The sequence below is a fragment of the Gossypium hirsutum genome, chromosome D03, assembly GCF_007990345.1.
Source record: "Gossypium hirsutum isolate 1008001.06 chromosome D03, Gossypium_hirsutum_v2.1, whole genome shotgun sequence".
In the NCBI taxonomy this organism is placed as follows: domain Eukaryota; kingdom Viridiplantae; phylum Streptophyta; class Magnoliopsida; order Malvales; family Malvaceae; genus Gossypium; species Gossypium hirsutum.
In genome coordinates, this window is record NC_053439.1 from 38,518,828 (window position 1) to 38,539,059 (window position 20,232).

At 35.9% G+C, this 20,232-nt stretch overlaps 1 protein-coding gene across 1 annotated transcript; it reads right to left on the reverse strand.

Annotated features, from left to right (window-relative positions):
* Positions 1-1,413: 1,413 nt before the first annotated feature.
* LOC121203138 (uncharacterized) lies at positions 1,414-7,707 on the reverse strand. The gene is made up of 12 exons (XM_041089890.1): positions 7,564-7,707; positions 3,975-4,112; positions 3,807-3,885; positions 3,544-3,691; positions 3,266-3,389; positions 2,938-3,106; positions 2,659-2,687; positions 2,382-2,530; positions 2,190-2,292; positions 1,989-2,084; positions 1,845-1,897; positions 1,414-1,748 (listed from the first exon to the last, which is right to left on the reverse strand). Exons 1-12 carry the CDS (start codon positions 7,705-7,707, stop codon positions 1,502-1,504), a joined length of 1,479 nt encoding a protein of 492 aa, XP_040945824.1. The 3' UTR covers positions 1,414-1,501.
* Between the last annotated feature and the right edge of the window lie 12,525 nt (positions 7,708-20,232).

The following is a 20,232-nucleotide window of genomic DNA, read 5'->3' on the forward strand; positions in this document are numbered from 1 at the left end:
CCCCAATCAAACATAGTATAAGGGTGTATTGGATTAGAGGTGTATTGGGATTAGAGGTGTATTGGATTAGAGGTGTAATAGCTAATCCACTGTTTGGTTGAATGTAATGGAATAGAGGCGTAATAGTAATCTTGTGTTTGGTTGAATGGAATAGAGGTGTAATAGCATAATGGAAAAAACTAAAATGACTAGAATACCCTTAGCATAAAATTGTTTTGGTAAATGATTATTGTTATTGTTATTTAAATTTTAATAAGATTATTATTATCAGTAATAAATATTTTAATCATATTTAAACATAATTATTATTAAATATATTTTAATTAATAATATATAATTTAATAAAATTCTTATAATTAGCAAAAATTTGTTTTGGTAAATTATTATTGTTATTGTTATTTAAATTTTAATAAGATTATTAATATCAATAATAAATAATTTAATCATATTTAAACATAATTATTATTAAATATATTATAATTAAAATATATAATTTAATAAAATTCTTAATAATTAATATTCTTATATGAATTTACTCAAATCATAATATATGATACTGTAAAATATAAAGTAACATAATTATTATTAAATATATTATAATTAAAATATATAATTTAATAAAATTCTTAATAATTAATATTCTTATATGAATTTACTCAAATCATAATATATGATACTGTAAAATATAAAGTAACATAATTATTATTAAATATATTATAATTAAAATATATAATTTAATAAAATTCTTAATAATTAATATTCTTATATGAATTTACTCAAATCATAATATATGATACTATAAAAGAAAATTTGAAATAATTAATATTAAATATATTTTAATTAAAATATATGATTTAATAAAATTTAAAATAATTATAACTAATAAATTATATTTCCAACTGAAACAAGCCAAACAACATAAGCAGTATTAGAACGGGGATTATTAAATCGACTTTTGTAGTATAAAGTTCCAAAAAATTTTTCTTTATCTGTAGATAGAGAGAATCATGTTCATAAAACATATAAAATTTGACGTTGATGAACTGCAGTCTCTTCCATTGTTAATGCAGGTTGAAAGGCTTGATTTCAATAGTGTTACGGCCTTTGTATTTAACTTCAAATAGAAGTTTGTACAATTGCTCCAATTAATATTTTTTTCTTTGCTTCTATTGGCTGGGTTAGAAATTCAAAACAATATTTTTGAAAGACTTGTATAATTTCATCTGCTCAATAATTGGAAAAACTCAATTTGATTTCTTCCTTTAATTGTCTCTTTTTTAAGTACTAATTATCAGCAACAGGCAGGGCGATTTAATGTGGTCAAAACAACCACATCAAGCACTCTCATCTCTTTGTTTGCAGCAAAGATGAACTCAACAGCTTCAAACCATGGCAAAATAAGTACAACATATATAACCAAAACAGGATATGCTTTCTTCAATAACATCTCAACTTAAATAACGGAACATTCATATTATGTTCGGAACACAAAATAGGTAACTTATAAAGTACTGAATAAAAAACAGAAGTGTCCACTGCCATGGTTTATGCAAAGTCCTACCAATTCCTCAACGATTGGCCTTGGCAACTCTCTCGATTTCGTCCTTCTTCTTGATGGCATAGCTGCACAAACAACACGAGAAATGTTCCTACGAGCTTGTGTAATAGTATTTTGTCTTAAGAGATGCTTCACAAAATACTTTGCAGATGATATACTAGCTGTTAACAGAGCAGGTGACCACCAAGTCCTGCAACCAAATAAATGTCCATGCTTAATAAACCGGTTTTATTTATGGATTCTACCAGTATTGCAATCTAGATTCTTCTTCAAGCTTATAATGAACCTTCTTTTATTCGATCCTGAGGCAGCTGAGTTCTCTTTATTGGCAACAAGAATCTGCAAAGTTATCAATGAAGATTATGATAAATCATAACAAACCTAATTTCTATTGTATGTATAGGAACAGATCTCGATAACATTTTCTTACCCGGAAAAGATTAAGAAGGCCTTCAGTTTCATCAAGAAAAGAAAAATCTCCATGGATATATGCATCTGCAAGGCCTATATCAGCTTCTTTCATGATCTGGAGGGAAAGCACATATAATGCTCATAAGCAAAGGTGACAATAGAGTTTAATATTAACAAGTAATCCAACTGAATTAAGAATTAAGTAATGTGTGGTGTGTACCCTCCAGTAAAACTGAGGATTATGCACTTTCAGAACTGTTTTAAGAGGACACTTTTCCATGTTTCCTTTGAAAGTGAAAATTCTGCCTCCTTCCTCTAAGAAACTGATGATAGCCACATGGTCAATTGTGTCAAATTCAAGTAGAAAAACATGCAGTGAACTAACATTGAGTGATTATATTTAAGAACTCACGTTACGCAGCCAATAGATATATATTGTTGAAAGAATTTAGTAACAAAGAGGCGTGCCGTTGTTTCCATGAAAGAGGGTGACATATTCTTTGGACTGTGCAGAACAGAAGAATGCTTTCCCAAGATACCATGTGCAGCATCCATACCAGCCTGAGAAAAAAAGAGCACCTTAGAAACATGCTTTGTGGATTCTTGTACTTTTATTGCAGCCTAAACTAAAGGAATTTATCTTGCTTGTTAAGAGTTGAAAATAAGCAGAAATTACTAGGTAGAGGTACCTTTAGTTCATCCTGATTGAAGTCATAGCCTGAAATAATTGTAAAACAGATACTCAGACGAGAGGCAGTTGACATCGTGTTTTATTATCTTATAATGACAGCTAATGAAGGTTTTAGAACACAAGAAATATAAAAGCACAGCACCATAACAGTAGCAATAATACTTCACAAATCTATAGCTAATGGAAGAGAACTAAAAGAGCTAGTTTCATCCCTTGATAATTTACTTCTCCCCAAAATTTTGGTCCAAAATGTTAACTAATTTCATGAGGATCTCACCACAGAACCAGATTCCTCTCTTCCCCTGAATCTGACCAAGCTCAAGTGAAGCTTTTGATGCAGCAACAGAGGGAATTGCATGGCCAGTCGACCACTTAAGCAAGGTATTCTTCGGGGTATGGTCTGGATTGACAGTCACAAAAAATGGCTCACTTGTTTTCCCAATATACTGTAAAAAGAATAAGAACCACTCAGCATTACTCAAGTTATAACTGGATAAACAACCAAGTATTTTAGTAATTCTGATGAAATAAATGGTATCTGACAAGAATCTTCTATGCTTCCCTAGATGTTAGACAATATTAGCAAACTTAATTTTTTGACATACCTGTAATGCATTGAGCCAGTATGTTAAGAATGCATTATTTTTGCTACTATTGAGAAAATTCAATGCACTCCAAGCTGATTTGTTTTGTGGCATTAAAGTACTATCCCGGTGAAGGAAAATATCACTGCCAACAGAAACAATTGATTAGATTTCATGAATTTTAGTAGCTCACTTTAAATAAACTAAAGAACGTGCAAAATAGATTAGATTATACTTGCATATTAATTTTGAGACGTTCGAAGGCAAACAGATCAACGAGGGAGTACAAATTTTAGTACCTGGTAGCATATTGGAAAGCACCCAGTACTCTTGTTTCTTCAAATGTTGCTTGATTTCCTAATAATTTTAGGGCAGTGGGAGCATCAACAGCCATTATGCATCCATTGTAAGTTTCTTGAAAACCATCTCCACAGACCATGGTGGTACCTGTCAATCCATTTATACACAACTATCCTCAGGGGTCTGTAAAATCTGATATGAAAAAGTCATATTTTTCCTGGTAAATATTGAAAGATGGATGATTTTCGAGGCAAGCACTCACCATTATCAGCAGGCAAAACAGATTGTACTTCACAACCAAGTTTAAATTGACAACCTTTAGTCTCCAGCATTTCACTAACCTGATTTCATTGAATTGGATTATACTTTTAATTAGCTTACATCAATAGAACCGTATGTGGAGAGTTTAGGAAACTAGAAAAATGCTCACCCTTTTAACAAAATGTGAGTGCCCTTTGATAGTCAACCACTGTGGCTGCCCAAATTGCTGAAGATGGAAAAGGAAAACAAAAAGATCAACAAACGAAACCGACACATTGAGTTTTATATAGGAAGAGTCTAATGCAAATTAAGCCTACAATATACGAGATAGAATGATAATGCAGGAGAATTGATAATTTATCCCCAAAAAACCCTAATTTCAACAGACAAAACCCACCATAGTTGAAGAACACAAATCTGTTTTTTGTCAACAAAACAATCATGAGGAAGAAAATTAAAAATCCAAATTAAGTAAAAAAGAGAAGAAGCACTTGCCGCTTCTGTTGATGTTGGTGAAAGATGCCAAGATGAAAGTCGGCGAAAGATCTGAGCGGGTGGAGGTTTGGTTCGGTGGCAACTTCTGTTGATGTTGGGAGGGAGAGGGAGAGGGAGAGGGAGAGGGTGGGGAGAACGATTTCTGCTGGGAAGGGTAAAACAGACACCGATTAGCTAATCCTTTCTTTTGGAAGGGATTGGAAATCAGCGTTGAAGCAGAGAAAATGAGGATTGCGTACGTAACGTAATAGGCCCGTATTAGGGCAATACACCCAACCAAACGTGGGATTAAGTGGGCCCACCGATTAGGGGTGTATTGGCTATGCCAATACACCCAACCAAACATACTCTAAGTTTTAATAGCTACATATATTCGACTTCTTTGATTCTTAATTTGTAAAATTAAAAACAAATTGTAAATATTTTAATAAAATCAAATTAAATTGAATGAAATTTTATTTTATAATTTTGTTATATTGGTGAAAATTTTAAAATTTTTTAAAAAAGTTATAAAGTGAATCTTATTTGATAGTTTGATAGTCAATAATATTCATCATCTCAAGTGTACTTGAAATTCAAGTCACGCTAATCACGTCGATTGTTCGGTCATTGTCTAAAAAATAAAAAGTTATAAAGTGATATGGTCAGACTATGAGTTTATTTCATTAAAAAGAAATAAAAGCATTAAACAGTACACATTAATAGCATTAATTTTGGGAAAAATAGCATTAAAAGCCTTTTTTTTAAATTTACCGAAATGGGCCGGGTATTTTATTATTTACCGGAATGGGTCATTTTCCCCGAAAAGGTATCAATGTCAGCGCGATGTCAGTGGACGTGTCAGCAAAACGCGTCCCTGAGGGCGCGCTTTGCCGCGCGCTTTGTTGCCACGTAGGCAAAGCGCGCTGACGTGGACGCGTTTTGATGTCACGTAGCGCGCCCCCGGGGACGCGTTTTCCCTGCTCGTGAACAGTGCAACAGTCATTTTTTTGACCGTTGCCCCCCCCAAATGGTAAAAAATATATATAAAACCCCCCACCCTTATATTTTTTTCACAAACTAATCCTCTCTCAATTATTTTCTTAATTGGCTCTCAATTTGCTCTCAGTTTTCTTCCAAATTTCTCTCAAATCCATATTTAATTTCAATTTTCTCTCAATTTCCTCTTAAATTTCTTTTAAATCCCTATTTTTAATTATTTTTAAAAAAATTAATTTTTTTAAATTTTTTTGAATCGTAAAAATTTGTACGAATTTAGCAATGGCCGGAGAATTGATTCGTCTTGATAACTAGCACATATCCGTCGAACAAATAAAAATGGTAAGTGTTAAATTTATTTTTTAAATATTATTTAAGATTTTTTTATTTATGCATTTTTAGATAATTAGATAATTATTAATTTATTATTTTTTATAAAAGCCTGTAGATCGGATATTGGAATGCTATATCCGGAATATGCATGGTCTTCCATCACCGTTGGTAGAGAATTACCTGCGGGAAGCAGGTTTTTGGCGCGTGGCGACGGTAGGCCGGGGATGCAAGTTGGACCCAAAACTTATAAGTGCGTTGATCGAGAGGTGGAGACCCGAGACACACACATTTCATCTTCCATGTGGAGAGTGCACTATCACTTTGGAAGATGTCAATCTGCAATTGAGATTGCCGGTAGACGGGTACCTAGTCACCGGGTCTATATAATCTGGCGATTGGGGAGCGGTGTGCTACGAGCATTTGGGTGTTATTCTGAAGAAAATTAACGAAGGTTGGATCGAGATGGGCTAGTTACGAGACACATTCCCAGATCCAGATGATGATTCAACCGAAGTAGAAAGAATTCGATATGCTCGAGCATACATTCTTCAGATAATTGGAGGTTATCTGATGCCAGACTTGTCACGGAACCTCGTACATCTAAGATGGTTGTTGAAACTCGTTGATTTTAGAGTAACTGGTGAATTGAGTTGGGGATCTGCCGTCTTGGCAACATTATATCGGGAGATGTGCGGGCGACGCGACCGAGTAAAGCGAAAATTGGAGGTTGCCTGTCACTACTGTAGTCATGGACACGATTTCGCTTTTCATTTCTACGTCCTCGAGTGGACCACCCATATACATTCCCACTCATAACGAGGTAAATTTTATATTAGATTTTTTACAATTATTATGTAGATTTTTAAAAATAATAGTATGCTAAAAATTTATTTAATTAGGTGGAACCATCCGACAAGTTATGCTCGATTACCTACCTCTCTTGAAGATATACGGCTTCTATTAGACCAATAGTCGGAAGCACATGTAGGTATTAAATAAAATTGATATTTCCATCATGAGCTAGTCGATTGGTATTTAGTATTTAGTATTTAGTATTATGTATATAACTAATATTTCTATCATATTCATATAGCTTTAATGGACACCATACGAGGATCCGACAATTCGGGCAGTAATTTCGGATGAGTTTTTCCAAAATGCAAACGCTTGGCACGCGAAAGTCGCGTTGATCAGCTATGCGACCGTGGAGATGCACCAGTCAGACAGAGTGTTACGGTAATTTGGATGTAGGCAACCGATTCCCGTGGCACCTGAGGTGTTAGATAATCACCACAAAATCAACCTACGGTAATTGCATACGGATTGCCCAAGATTCTGGTTCCACTACATCCAAATGTAGGAAGATCGGTATGATTATATACCTACTCGGGAACCGATCATCGTTCTGAAGTTAGCGTGCGTACCGGAATACATGCCATGGTTTAGGATCCATGGCAAGCTGTATTTACTGTCGGTAGAGGAGAGGCAGCGGTAATTACGTGTCCAAAGGGAACGACGTGGGCCTTTAAATCCAAGATGAATGGACGACGATGCAGGCCCATCAATGAGGCCCAGACATTCACCCGGCCTATCATCAGCGGTCATTCAATCAACAGGTCCAATGAGAGCACCGACACAGTCACCCGACCCAGCAGTTCAACCAACGATACCCACGGTACAGCCTTTTCAGATGATGCCAAGTGCGTATCCTAGCCTTTTTATGTATCCTAACCCTTATATGTTTCCTTTTTCGAGTCCTATGGCAGGTTGGAGCCAATGGCCCGGTTCATCTCCATTTTCTGTTACGCCGAGTGGACCGCCGATGTATAGGCCAGCATCGCATGAGGGATCGCAAGAGGGGCTGTCGGGGAGCTCTTCTTTTTACCAACCCCCATCACCGTATAGGTTTCAAACACCATCGCTGTTGGTGATGCAAACACCTCCACATTCACTATTCTATCAAGGTGGCTCATCGTCCCAACACCGACAACCAGATGCCCTATCGGAGTAACCAGAATCCCCACCGGAGCAACTACAACCTCCGCCGAAAGATGGATAAAGGAGGAATCCAGCGCGTAACCGTCGATGGCCGCCATGTGGTACTGAATCTGGCGGGCACGGAGATTGATTTGTATTTTAATATATTTGTACAAATATTTTGAATATTTTGATATTATTTGATGTAATATAATAGAAATTTATTTGAGTTATTACTTAAAAACCCTAAACTAATTTATTAAAAATTTAAAAATTTATAATTAAATTTATAATTTAATTGACAAACCCTAACAAAAACCCTAACTCTAACCCTAACCTTTAACTTAAAATTCCTAAACTCTTAACTTAAAAAACCTAATCCTTAATTTAAAAACCCTAAACCCTTAACCTAAAAAACTTAACCCTTAACCTAAAAATCATAAACCCTTAACTTAAAAACCCTAAAACTTAATTTAAAAACCCTAACCCTTAACTTAAACCCCTAAACCCTTAACTTAAAAACCCTAAACCTTTAACTTAAAAATTCTAAACCTTTAACTTAAAACCCTAAACCCTTAACTTAAAACCCTAAATCCTTAACTTAAAACTCTAACCCTTAACTTAAAAACCTTAAACCTTTAACTTAAAAACCTTAACCCTTAACTTAAAAACCATAAACCCTTAACTTAAAAAATCTAACCCTTAACTTAAAAATCCTAACACTTAACTTAAAAACCCTAACCTTTAATTTAAAAAACCCTAACCCTTAACTTAAAAACCCTAACCATTAACTTAAAAACCCTAACCCTTAGCTTAAAAACTCTAAACCCTTAACTTAAAAATCGTAACCCTTAACTTAAAAACCCTAACCTTTAACTTAAAAACCCTAATCGTAACCCTTAACTTAAAAACACCAAAACCCTAATCTTAACAAAAACCCTAACCCTAAACCTAACTCTAATATGATATAATTTGATAAATTTACTAACAATTAATACAATTAACAATTAATGATTTGACTAACAAAATGTTAGATTTTACAAAATGTTTTGACTGGTACTAACAATTAATAATTTGATATAATATGATAATTTTACTAACAATTAATACAATTAACAATTAATAATTTTACTAACAAAATGTTAGATTTTACAAAATCTTTTGATTGATACAAAAAATATAATATGTTTACAATGACATTCAACTATTGGGATTTGGGCATGATCGACTTGTATGGCCTGGATTCCTACACCATCCGCACAACTTCTGTTGACTGGTTGTTTCTCGGATATCCATATTGTTACGTATTTTAGTCGAGCAAGGTCGACCCTTTGGTTTGTGACGCAATTCTCTATCCGGTAACAGCTTAAAAGGAGCAAGAGATACGAGCGGCCACTTACGTTTATCAGGGACCGGTGGGAAAACGTGTCTCCAGACATTGTACATGTTTTCTAATTTGTACACTTCGTCCACATAGCTCATCGAATCCAGACGGAGATTCTGACAAGCTGCAATAACATGAGCACCTGGATAACGAAGTGCATCAAACATCCCACAGTCGCAAGTTCTATTTCGTAAGTGTACAAGATATTTCCTGCCAACAACACCTTGGTGCAGTCTGTCAAACTCTGTCACGCGAAACCATAAGTTTTCTCGATCGTGACACACTGTATGCATGGTGTTCGCCCGTACCTTGGCCTTGTTAATTTCTTGCACTACCTTACTGCACCATACATGGCCTCCCTGCGTCTGGCCTGCATAACTCGCTTCTCGCTTTGGAAATAGTGCCGCCAAACAAAAATATATCTCTCGCACAACCGATGTTATTGGTAGATGGCGCATTCCTTTTAAAATAGAATTTATGAATTCGGCCAGGTTTGAGGTCATATGACCATATCGTAGGCCGCCGTCATATGATTATACCCACTGTTCGAAATGTATATTACAATGGTAGTCCGCGCCTTCTCCGTTAATTGAACGTAAAATTGCCAACATCTCGTGAAAACGGTCTTTATTTATTTCATACCCTGCCAATATAAGTTCATAGCGAATATTACATACCACTTCTTCATTTACAACTAATTCAAATTGACAAACGAAATAATATAGATAGAGGCTAAATACCCATGTTGGTCACTTGTCGACGTTCGCTCTTAAATGGATATTGCCTGTAGTAGTTGGAAGTAATGTGCCTTACGCAATATCAATGGTGTGTGCGCTGCCATAAGCTTCTCTGTCAATCAAATGTAGCTAGTATATCGTTGCCCCGATCTGAAATAACACGGATATCAGGTTGGGGGCACACATGCGTCCTTAACCTAGATAGAAAGAAATCTCAGTCATCAGATGACTCCCCCGGTGTTATTGCAAACACAATTGGAAGAATTCTCCCATCGCCATCCTGTGCCACTGCAAGCAATAGCCGATGAATATATCTACCAAATACAAAGGTACTGTCAATTTGTACCAATGGCTTGCAGTATGGAAATACGTCTCGGTATTGCTTAAAGGTCCAAAACAGATGTTTGAACACTTGGCATCCACGTAGCAATCGGCCGTTATAGTATGCATGTTCCGTTTCAAGGTTTGTGATGGCACCTCGGACGTATCTCTGTAGCACTTGACACCACTGTCATATTTCATTATATGAGGCGTCCCACCCACTATGCATCTTATCTAACGCCTTCTTCTTAGCTATCTAAGCCTTGCGGTAAGAAGACATGTACCCCATTTGGCTACGAATATTGGCAATTAACACCGGAACTGAAGTCTTGGGATCTGCTTTCACCTTGGACAGTATCAAGCTAGCTAACATAGCTGAATTCATCTTAGGATGATCTTGTGAAACACCTATAAACGAGGTACATTAAATAATGCAACATTACATAATAATAGTATTATTCAGAAACCGTCAATACTATACCTACAGCACATGTATGTGGACCTTTGTACTTTGTTATCTCCCACAACCCTGTCCTTTTCCTCAACGAGACGTAGATTTTCCATGAACATGTGCTGTCTTGCATGGTACACTTCGCCTCAAACTTATTAGATCAAGATCTAACGATGTGGTAGTAAACGCCATTTTTGATGCTATGTTGTTTCAAAGCACCAATAAAACTATCCTTGTTGGAAAACTGATTGCCAACTTCAAATTCACCCGAATCTAGCCCCCAACTTGTATGATCACGCAACTGGTGTGCTAGATCTGAAAACTCCAACGCATCATCTGTAGACAGGTCGACATTATGCCTGTGGGCTGGAGGTGAGTATGCTCTGAATCATGGATTTTTTTCTTCATTTGAATTCCTTTCAGCATCTTAAGGTTCTGTTGGAATAGGCTTCGGTTCAGAAAATAAGCCAACTTCTACGCCATCAGGCCCGGGCTCTCGAGGTGGATCCACATCGGAGTCATCTTCTTACCCACAATTATCTGTAGCGTACGAGGTCCCCTCACTGGTGGACGTCGTAGGGAGTACATCATCCCTTCTTCTAGGCATTTCATAACGTCCCCAATTGGATGTAGATTACCAACCACTAGAACTTGATGTCGTTCCCTAGTACGTATTTCCAGCATCAAACATCGAGCCACCGACGTACATGCCCCATCCACCGATAGAGTGTCTTACAGGGGATGTGCATTCCACACCGCTACCAAACATGGGTTGTTCCATGTTTTGTAACCAACTAACCGAGTGTCGGCCAGGGGTCGTGTATACATCTCGAACACCAGTCGCAAGTATATCATTTGGTGATGTAAATTGTACATATAACTCAATATAAGATGCTCCACTAGCAAGATGAGTCTGCACCATTGCCTCCAAGCTACGAGCACCTTTTATGTCGAACGAGTCATATGTCACCAGATCAACAAAAACAAAATCGATACGTAATAGACAGAACTTTCATTGGCGTCGTTCTAAAAATTTTACGCCTAATTCTTTTACAAAGTTCTGTCAAATCTATGTTTTGGTTAAAAACCTGTTGCACCGCATTCTCCAAAAAAAAACAACATTGTTCTCGGTGTGGCAAACCTCACCATCATAGTAAATAACAACACTCATATTTAATTTCTAACCTTCTTAGCCTCTTTAAATTGTTTTTGTTGTGTAACTTATGCAATTTGAGAACATTTTTTTGCCTCATTTATAGCTTCAGCCCAAACATGCTACTGTAGCAAAAGCGCGTCCACGAGGGTGCGATTTCATAAATTCTTCTGATAAAGCATCCTGCTTGAAGCGTTTTTATACTATTTGCTCAGAAACGTCAACTCGAAATTATTTTTTCAGGACCTACTATAGCAAAAGCACGTCCACGTGGGCACGATTTTATAAATTCTTCTGATAAAGCATCCTGCTTTGATTTTATCTTAAAAACCCATAAACACGAAACCTAATATAATTTTGAAAAAATTATAATTAATTTAATTAAGAAACCCTAAACCCTAATCCCTTATTTGTTTATTTTTTTCTTCAAAACCCTAAAAATCCTAAAAACCTTAAACCTTAACCCTAAAAACCCAAAACCTAGCATGGGAGAAACGGCAAAAACGCGTCCCCAGGGGAGCACTAAGTGGCAGCAAAACGCGTCCCTGAGGGCACGCTTTGCCTACATGGCAACAAAGTGCGTCCTCGTAAGCACGTTTTGTGTCCACGTAAGCAAAGTGCGCCTTCAGGGATGCGTTTTACTGACACGTCCCCTGACATCGCGCTGACGTGGACGTATTTTCGGGGAAAAGGGCCCATTCCGGTAAATAATAAAATACCGGACCCATTTCGGTAAATTTAAAAGAAATGGGATTTTTTTGGTATTTTACCTATTAAATTTTTTTTGAAACAAAATAGATCCGTACCATTATCGCCTAAAGTGCTTTAGATTAATATAGAAATGTCAACACAAGTTGCAATAATGTTATGTGCAGAAGAATATAAAAATAGAGTATGTTAACTAAAGAGCACATACAATTTAAGATTTAAAAAAATAGTTTTAATGATTTATTTGATTTTTTATTTTTTAAAAAATTATGTTTAATTCTTTATTTAATTTTCCATATCTTTAGTTATTAAATTTATGTTGTTTTAAATCACCCAAAATGAATAAAAAAGTTAATTTTTCTTAACTTTGTTGATATGACATACATATGGATTACCACGTAGATATCATATCAACAATTAATTAACTTTTTAATATTTAAAAAAGTAAAAAATATATAAAATTTATTTTTTAAAATTAAAATTATTAAAAAGTACAAAAATTATAAAAAAATTATTTTTTTAAAATTTTAAAAAATTAATTAACTGCTAATGTGACATACATGTGAATTGCCACGTGAGCAAAGTTAACAAACATTAACTTTTCTATCTATTTTAGAGTGATTTGATAAAAATACAAGGTTAAGAGCTAAAAAGGTAATAAATTAAATAATGTCTTTTCCATAAAGTTGGAGGAGCAAACAAATTATTTTACCAATTTTTTTTAAGTTTAAATTAAATAGTTTTTTTTTGAATAACTTCTGGCATGCTTTATTAATGACATAATTAGAAAAACAAAACAAAACGGTCTGATTCCCAAGGGACTATTGAGGGTGGGTTTGGATGAGTGATTGGGTACAGTGCAGTGCGGTTCGTTTAGTTTACTTTTTGTCTCACGCTACAGTATCGCTACAGTGTCTAACCTCACCGTCATCGCTGTTTTTACACTAACCGCAGTTAAACGCACCGTCCATCCAAACTCACCCTAAAACTAACGAAAACAAAGCAACCATAATTTTTTTTAAAAAAAACAACATAAACAAAACTAGCAAACAGAAAAACAGTCAAGCAAAACCCACTAGGTCCTTTAGCACACAAGACCAGAAAACCCTTCGATCACCCCCATGAAACTCCGACAGAAAGCTTTGACTCGAAGTGGTTTCACAACACATTGCGCAAATACATTATTGCATCTCCGTACACACCCCATACTAGCTATGGATTGGTTCGACTAGGCTTCCGTTCCTCAGCTGCCACCGTTGCTTAGTTCGCCGAGGGACCTTCTTCTACCCACTGCATGTCCCTCCTCCGGATGAATCCCCCATTTGCCATAAGGTAAGCCACTCGGTTCCTCCCTCGTTTGATATGTTGAAACTTGAATCGCTCAAAATCCATAAGTAGATGTTCAACGTCCCATATATAATTGCTAATCTCTGATTTGTCCAAACATTGCACCTGTAACTTGGAGATAATCGTCGTTGAATTGCCCTAAAAAACAACTCGGTGAAACCATTTTCGTGGGTCAAATGGCCATAACCGCAGCCAACGCCTCTACTGCTTTAGCTGATAGCATGTTCCTCTTCCAATCGCATGCCACTCCCACGATTAACTCATCAGCATCCCTAATTACTATTCCTACACTTGCTGTCTGCAGGTCACAATAAAAGCCACCATCAAAATTAGTTTTAACCCACTGCGCCTCTAGAGGTTGCCATCAAACGGTATGCTCATGCGAAACCCTTGGGTAAGTAATCTGTAGCAATTCCAGTTCTTTAATATAGCCCAATGCTTGTTTCTTGATATCCATAGTGCCCAAATGGTGATTGTAATCAAGGCCTACTTCTGATCAATTGTAAGGTGCAAGCGACTAAGCCAGTGACTGAATGGTTCCCCATTCGAGCTCAAATCCCACCTAACCCCCTGCTGTTCCCAAACAAGTGCAGCATAAGGACAGTCAAGACAAACATGCAAATTGTTCTCTGCTTCTAGACCACACCAATAGCAAGCAGCATCTGCCACAAGCCTTTTATGTTGTAGATTAGATCTAGTAGGTACATAATTATGTATTAATAGCCATGTTATAATCTTCATTTTCTCTGGCACTTTTATTTGCCACATTTTCTGTATAACTGTCGCTTTTTGGGATCAATCTCGCTGTACAAATTACTAGCAGTACCAGGGAATCCCTTCAACAACAACCGGTATCCGTTGCGCACCGTGTATTCACATGATTTTTCGAGACACCATCGCAATCTGTTTACATGACCATTCCTTGCCAAAGGGATACTCAAAATTCTATTAGCTTCATGTTTAAGAAAGGTATGATTAACATCCTCTTTCCAAATACCATATCGTTCATCAATTAGATTAGCAACATTAACGATGCCATTCACTCTAGGAGACTGAACAATATATGGTTGATCCCTAGGTAACCATGTTGCACCCATATTGGGATCGATTTGCCATCACCAATGTGCCAGTAACAACCTTTCAGTAAAATCCCTTTTATTGCCCAAATGCTTCTCCATATATTAGAAGGTTGACTTCTTAACTTTAAACTCAAAAAATCACTTCGTGCATAGCATTTAGCTTTCAAAACTTGTGCCACTAAAGAAGTGGGATTGCATACCAACCTCCAACCCTGTTTTCCTAGAAGAGCAACATTAAATTTAGTTAGCTGCCTAAATCCCAAATCCCCACCCTCTTTTAGGTTGAACAATTTCTCCCAAACACACTAGTGTTCCTCTATTTGACTGAGACTTTTGCCATCAATAATGGTTGAACACAACCTCAATTTCCTCACAAAAAGTCTTTGGCAACAAAAAATAGGACATGACATAATTCAGGATTGCTTGTTAAATGAATTTGCCTCCTTGCGATAACCAGCGATTGCACCATCCATTTTTCTTGCCACGGATGTGGTCTAAAATGGCTTGGAAAGCAAGTTTCTTATTACGACCAATCACCATTGGGAGCCCTAAATACTTTTCTGGTTCCATTGAGATTTTCACCTATAACATCTCTTAAATTAGTTGTCGAGCCTTAGTACTAACGTTGGAACTGAAGTAGGCTAGGGATTTATCAAAATTTATAAGCTGCCCCGAACAATCCTCGTATTCTTTTAGTAAATTCTTAAATTTGTTGCCCCCACCACTGTTACCTCTCCAAAAATTAAACTATCATCTGCAGAAAATAAGTGAGACACCATTGGACCTAATCAACTCGCTTTTGCACCCTTTACAAGCCCATCCTATGATGCTAATCGCAACAAGGTAGACAACCCCCCAGTACAAAAGAGCAATAAGAAAGGGATCAGTGGATCACTCTAATGTAGCCCTCGAGAAGAAGAAATGAGTTCTCTTGGTCTTCCATCTAACACAACAAAATAGCTGTTAGACTTAACACATCTCGTGATCAACTTGACCCAATCTTCCCCAAAACCCAACTGCAACATAACATCCTCAATTAAATGTCATTCCGTTCTGTCATATGTTTTGCTCATATCAAGTTTGAGTGCAAAGGATCCACCCTTATCCCTTACCTTCTTAAATGAGTGCAACAATTCAAAAGCCAGAATGACATAATCAGTTATTAACATTCCTGGTACAAACGTGCTTTGTGCTTTGCCAATACAATGTGGCATTATCATTTGTATTCTATGAATAGTAGCATTAGTAACGATTTTAAGCAATACATTACATAGACTTATCGGCCTAAAATGCATAATATTAATAGGATTAGACAGCTTAGGAATAAGAACTGTATTGATGTGATTAATTTTCAACAAATATTCATCATTATTCAAAATATACAGACAGTACTTATTGACATCCTTACTAATTATATGCCAAAACTATTGATAAAACAAAGCTGGCATTCCATCGTCCCTCGATGCCTTTGTAGGATGCATACTTTGAATCGCTGCCTCAATATCTTTCTTTGTAAACCTCGAATTCAAATAGTCATTCATGCCATTAGTAACATGAATCGAAATTCTCGAAAAAGGCCTACGATTATCACTTCTACCAACGGAAGTAAACAAATCTGTAAAATATTAGCACGTAATTTGCTCAATCTCATCAACCCCCACTCGCTCCTGTCTATCCTCGTCCTTCAAATGACTAATATTCTTACTCTTTTTATGTTGAGTAGCCATTCGATGAAAAAAATCACGTGTCTCGGTCCCTATTTAGCAACCAGTTAGCTTTCACTCGTTGTTCCCAATACCTCTCCCATTTGTGAATCTCCAAGTTTAATTGCAACTTCATAATGATTAACTCTTTTAGTGTCTCGTCATTCTTGGGGTGTTATTTAAAACCTCCAGTCAAAATTTTAGCCATTCCGTATTCATATGCGAAGACTTCCAAATCTCCCTAGCCCATCTCATTAAACCCCTCCCTATCGATCGAAGCCTGTCAGGAATTGATCCCTTTGTATTGACCCAAAGCCGACGAACTTCATCTTCACATGATTCTTCAAGGATCCAAGTTTCCTCAAACTAAAAATTACAATACTTATGTTCTTGCCTTTCCATCCAACCACAAGTACTAAGTAAAAGAGGACAATGATCAGATACTGAATGACTGCAATGCTTAAGGCTATATGTAACATCTCAATTTTGGGCCTAGTTGGAAAAGTGGTTTCGGGACCACAAATTCGATGAGAAAAAAATTATTTTTACTAGATTTTTATGGCTTACAATGTCACGGAATAATTTTGTGAAAATTTCGTTCAAAAATTTCAACGTTTGGGTACTCAATTTAGTCAAAAGGACTAAATTGTAAAAAGTAAAAAAAAGTTGAGTTCTACATGTTAGACGTGACCAATTGTTATGAAATTTTAAATTGGAGGTCTTTATATGGTAATTAGACCATTGGTTAAGTTATGGACAAAAATGGACATGAGATAAGTGAAATAGGAAATTTTTAAGTTAGGGACATTTTGGTAATTTAGTAATTAAAATGAATTAAAAGGGAAAAAGATGGAAAATTGTGCTCATCTTCTTCATTTGGCCGAAATTAGCAAGGGAGGAAGCCATAGTTAAGGTTTTCAAGCTTCCAAGATCCATAATCAAGAAGAACGAAATCCGAGGTTAGACCCAAGAAAGAAAAATGTTGAAGTCTAAGTTGATAGATTTGGCCATATTTTGTACTGAGGTAAGTTTACGGTAAATAAATGTAATATTTCAATAATTATTATTAATGCTACTATTTTCCAGAAATTATGTATTTATTTTATGAAATTATTTAATGTTGACTCAAGTATGAGACGATAGAGAATTAGTATTAAAAAGTCCCGTTGAAACATTAGGAATGTATTGGGTACAAATGTCATGACATTTGGGTAAAGAGATCCCATGTAAGACCATGTCTGAGACATGACATTGGCATCATTGAGATTATGAGAGGTCCCATATAAGACCATGTCTGGGACATGGCGTTGGCACTGAGATGAGAGGTCCCCCGTAAGACCATGTCTGGGACATGGCATAGGCACCGATATGAGAACTACCATGTAAGACCATATCTGGGATATGGCATTGGCAGTACAAGAAACATCCCATGTAATTATCAGAAAAGAGACCCAAGTATTCTTATTATTCCAATGTGGCTCAACGGGCTAGTAAACAAATTATGTTCCATGAAAGTTCGGGTAAAAGCATAAATAGAAAATTCAGGTGAGTTATAAGAGTTAAGAACATATTATGTTATCAATTGAGAACCAAAATTTCAGCAAGAGAAGAGTAAATTATAATCATGAGTTATCTAAGTAAACAAGTAAGTGAACGAGTAAGAGATTAAGTAGAGAGGAAATTAGAGATCATGACACTTGAGTATATTTATTTGTGTTAAATGTTGTTATTTATTTGCTTGTAAACTTACTAAGCTTTATGCTTACTTCTTTTATTTTCCTTCTTTTATAGTATTGCAAAGCTAATTCGGGGATCTTAAAGACGTCGGAGAGCGCTCACACTATCAATAACAACAACTCGGTATTTTATGATGATCAATGTTTGAGCTATGACATGTATAGGGACTTAATCATTTTGAATGTATGTACTTATGATATTGCTAAAGGATGATGTGTAAATATGTGATAATGATTAGCTATTAAAATGGCTAAGTAAGAATATGTTTGGTATTATGAATGTCTAGGTGATAGTTTATACCTAGAAATTATGAAAGAGTAAAAAAATTGCAATGAAACAGTTTTGGAACAGTAGTAGTGATGTGACTTTGAAAAATCACCAAGGATAGTATAAAATGAATTAGAGAGTGAATGATATACAAAATTAAAGCTTATCGAGTCTATTTTCATAGAAAAATAACGATGTGGGTAAAGGAATTTTATATTCTGAGATATTTGAATTTTGGTTAGACAGGGTCAGAATAGTTTTTTGAGTCCCCTATTCCGACTTTAGAAAATTATTAAAAATTGTAAAAACATAATTATGAGTTATAATTTATATGTCTAGATTCCTTAGTGAGTCTATTTTCTATAGAAATAAGTGAGAACACCATATGAAAATCATACGAAAAGAGAAAATTGATTTTTAGTGAATAAAGGTCACAACCATCAGGCAATGAAACAAGGGAGACTTTAATGAATAAATTGTACTAATTGGCTAAACCAAAAATTTTGAAAATTTTATAGTAAGATAATATATGAGTCTAGTTTCATGAAAAATTTACGGATCTAAATTTTGAGTTTCGTACTCAAGTTATAGTTAAATTAGTGACTGCCGCGCAGGTGCACAACATTATGGTGAACAGTGAAATAAATTTTAAAAGCAAATTTTTAAACCCCGAACTAATAAGTTAAGTCAAGTAACACCCCATGCTCAACTCCGAAAACAGTCTCAAGTAAGGGGTGTTACACTATAACTCGGGAATAAGTCCTCCCATCCCGGAGTTAACACCCTTCTATCCAGCCTTTCTCGAATATTGTTATGAGACAATCTCTCACGTTCCCATGTAAACCATTGAGCCTCATAACTCACATCTAGCAAATCACAATCATCAAGAGCCGACTGAAAAGCTTCCATAAATTGTTCATCCCCCAACCTTTCCCTTTTATTTTCATAGAAATACATAATCTCGTTGAAATCTCCCACAACCAATCACGATTCACCGCTTCCGACTGAGACATATTTTAATAAATCCCACAAGTAATGCCTCAAATTTTCCACCAGATGCCCATAAAACCAGTAAATTTCCACCTAATATCTTTAATGTCTCCCTTTATATTCACATCAATATGATTCATCGAGAAGCTTTTTAAAACCACTTTAAGCCTTTGTTTCCAACCTAAAGATAATCTCTCATTATACCATCACTACTTACATCAATTCCTTCCAACATACCCCGACTCCTTTTAACTTTCTCCATCTTCGAACTATGTAGCTTAGTTTCCATGAAAAAAGCCAAATCGGGATTAGTCTCCCTCAACACATGCCAAAGGCGACGTCATGCCCGAGGGTTCCCCATATTTCAAAATCATGAACATAACTATGCCCATCAGTAGTTTTCCCCAAATCCATTTCACTAGAAACTGAAGAAAATCAAAAACTACGAGGACACTTCTTCCCTTTCCCAATCTCTATGGGCCAATCCTCCTTTATCGAGTCCCTATTTGGATCAATATTCTCTGATCCACTAATATCATAGTCCAGTTTCCCCCCATATTCAGCCCAAGATTGGCCCCCACTTGATGCAGAAAGTCTGCATTTCGAAACAAGCCCTGTATGTTCGCAAGTTCCCCTTCTTTCCCATTACCCAGGAATTTCTTGAACTCACAAAACCATGGTCCCTTTCCCTTTTCCCCTAACCAAGAGCTTGTCACCACCATTGCTCTTTTGGGTATCGTTTTAACAGAGAGATCCCACTCAAACTC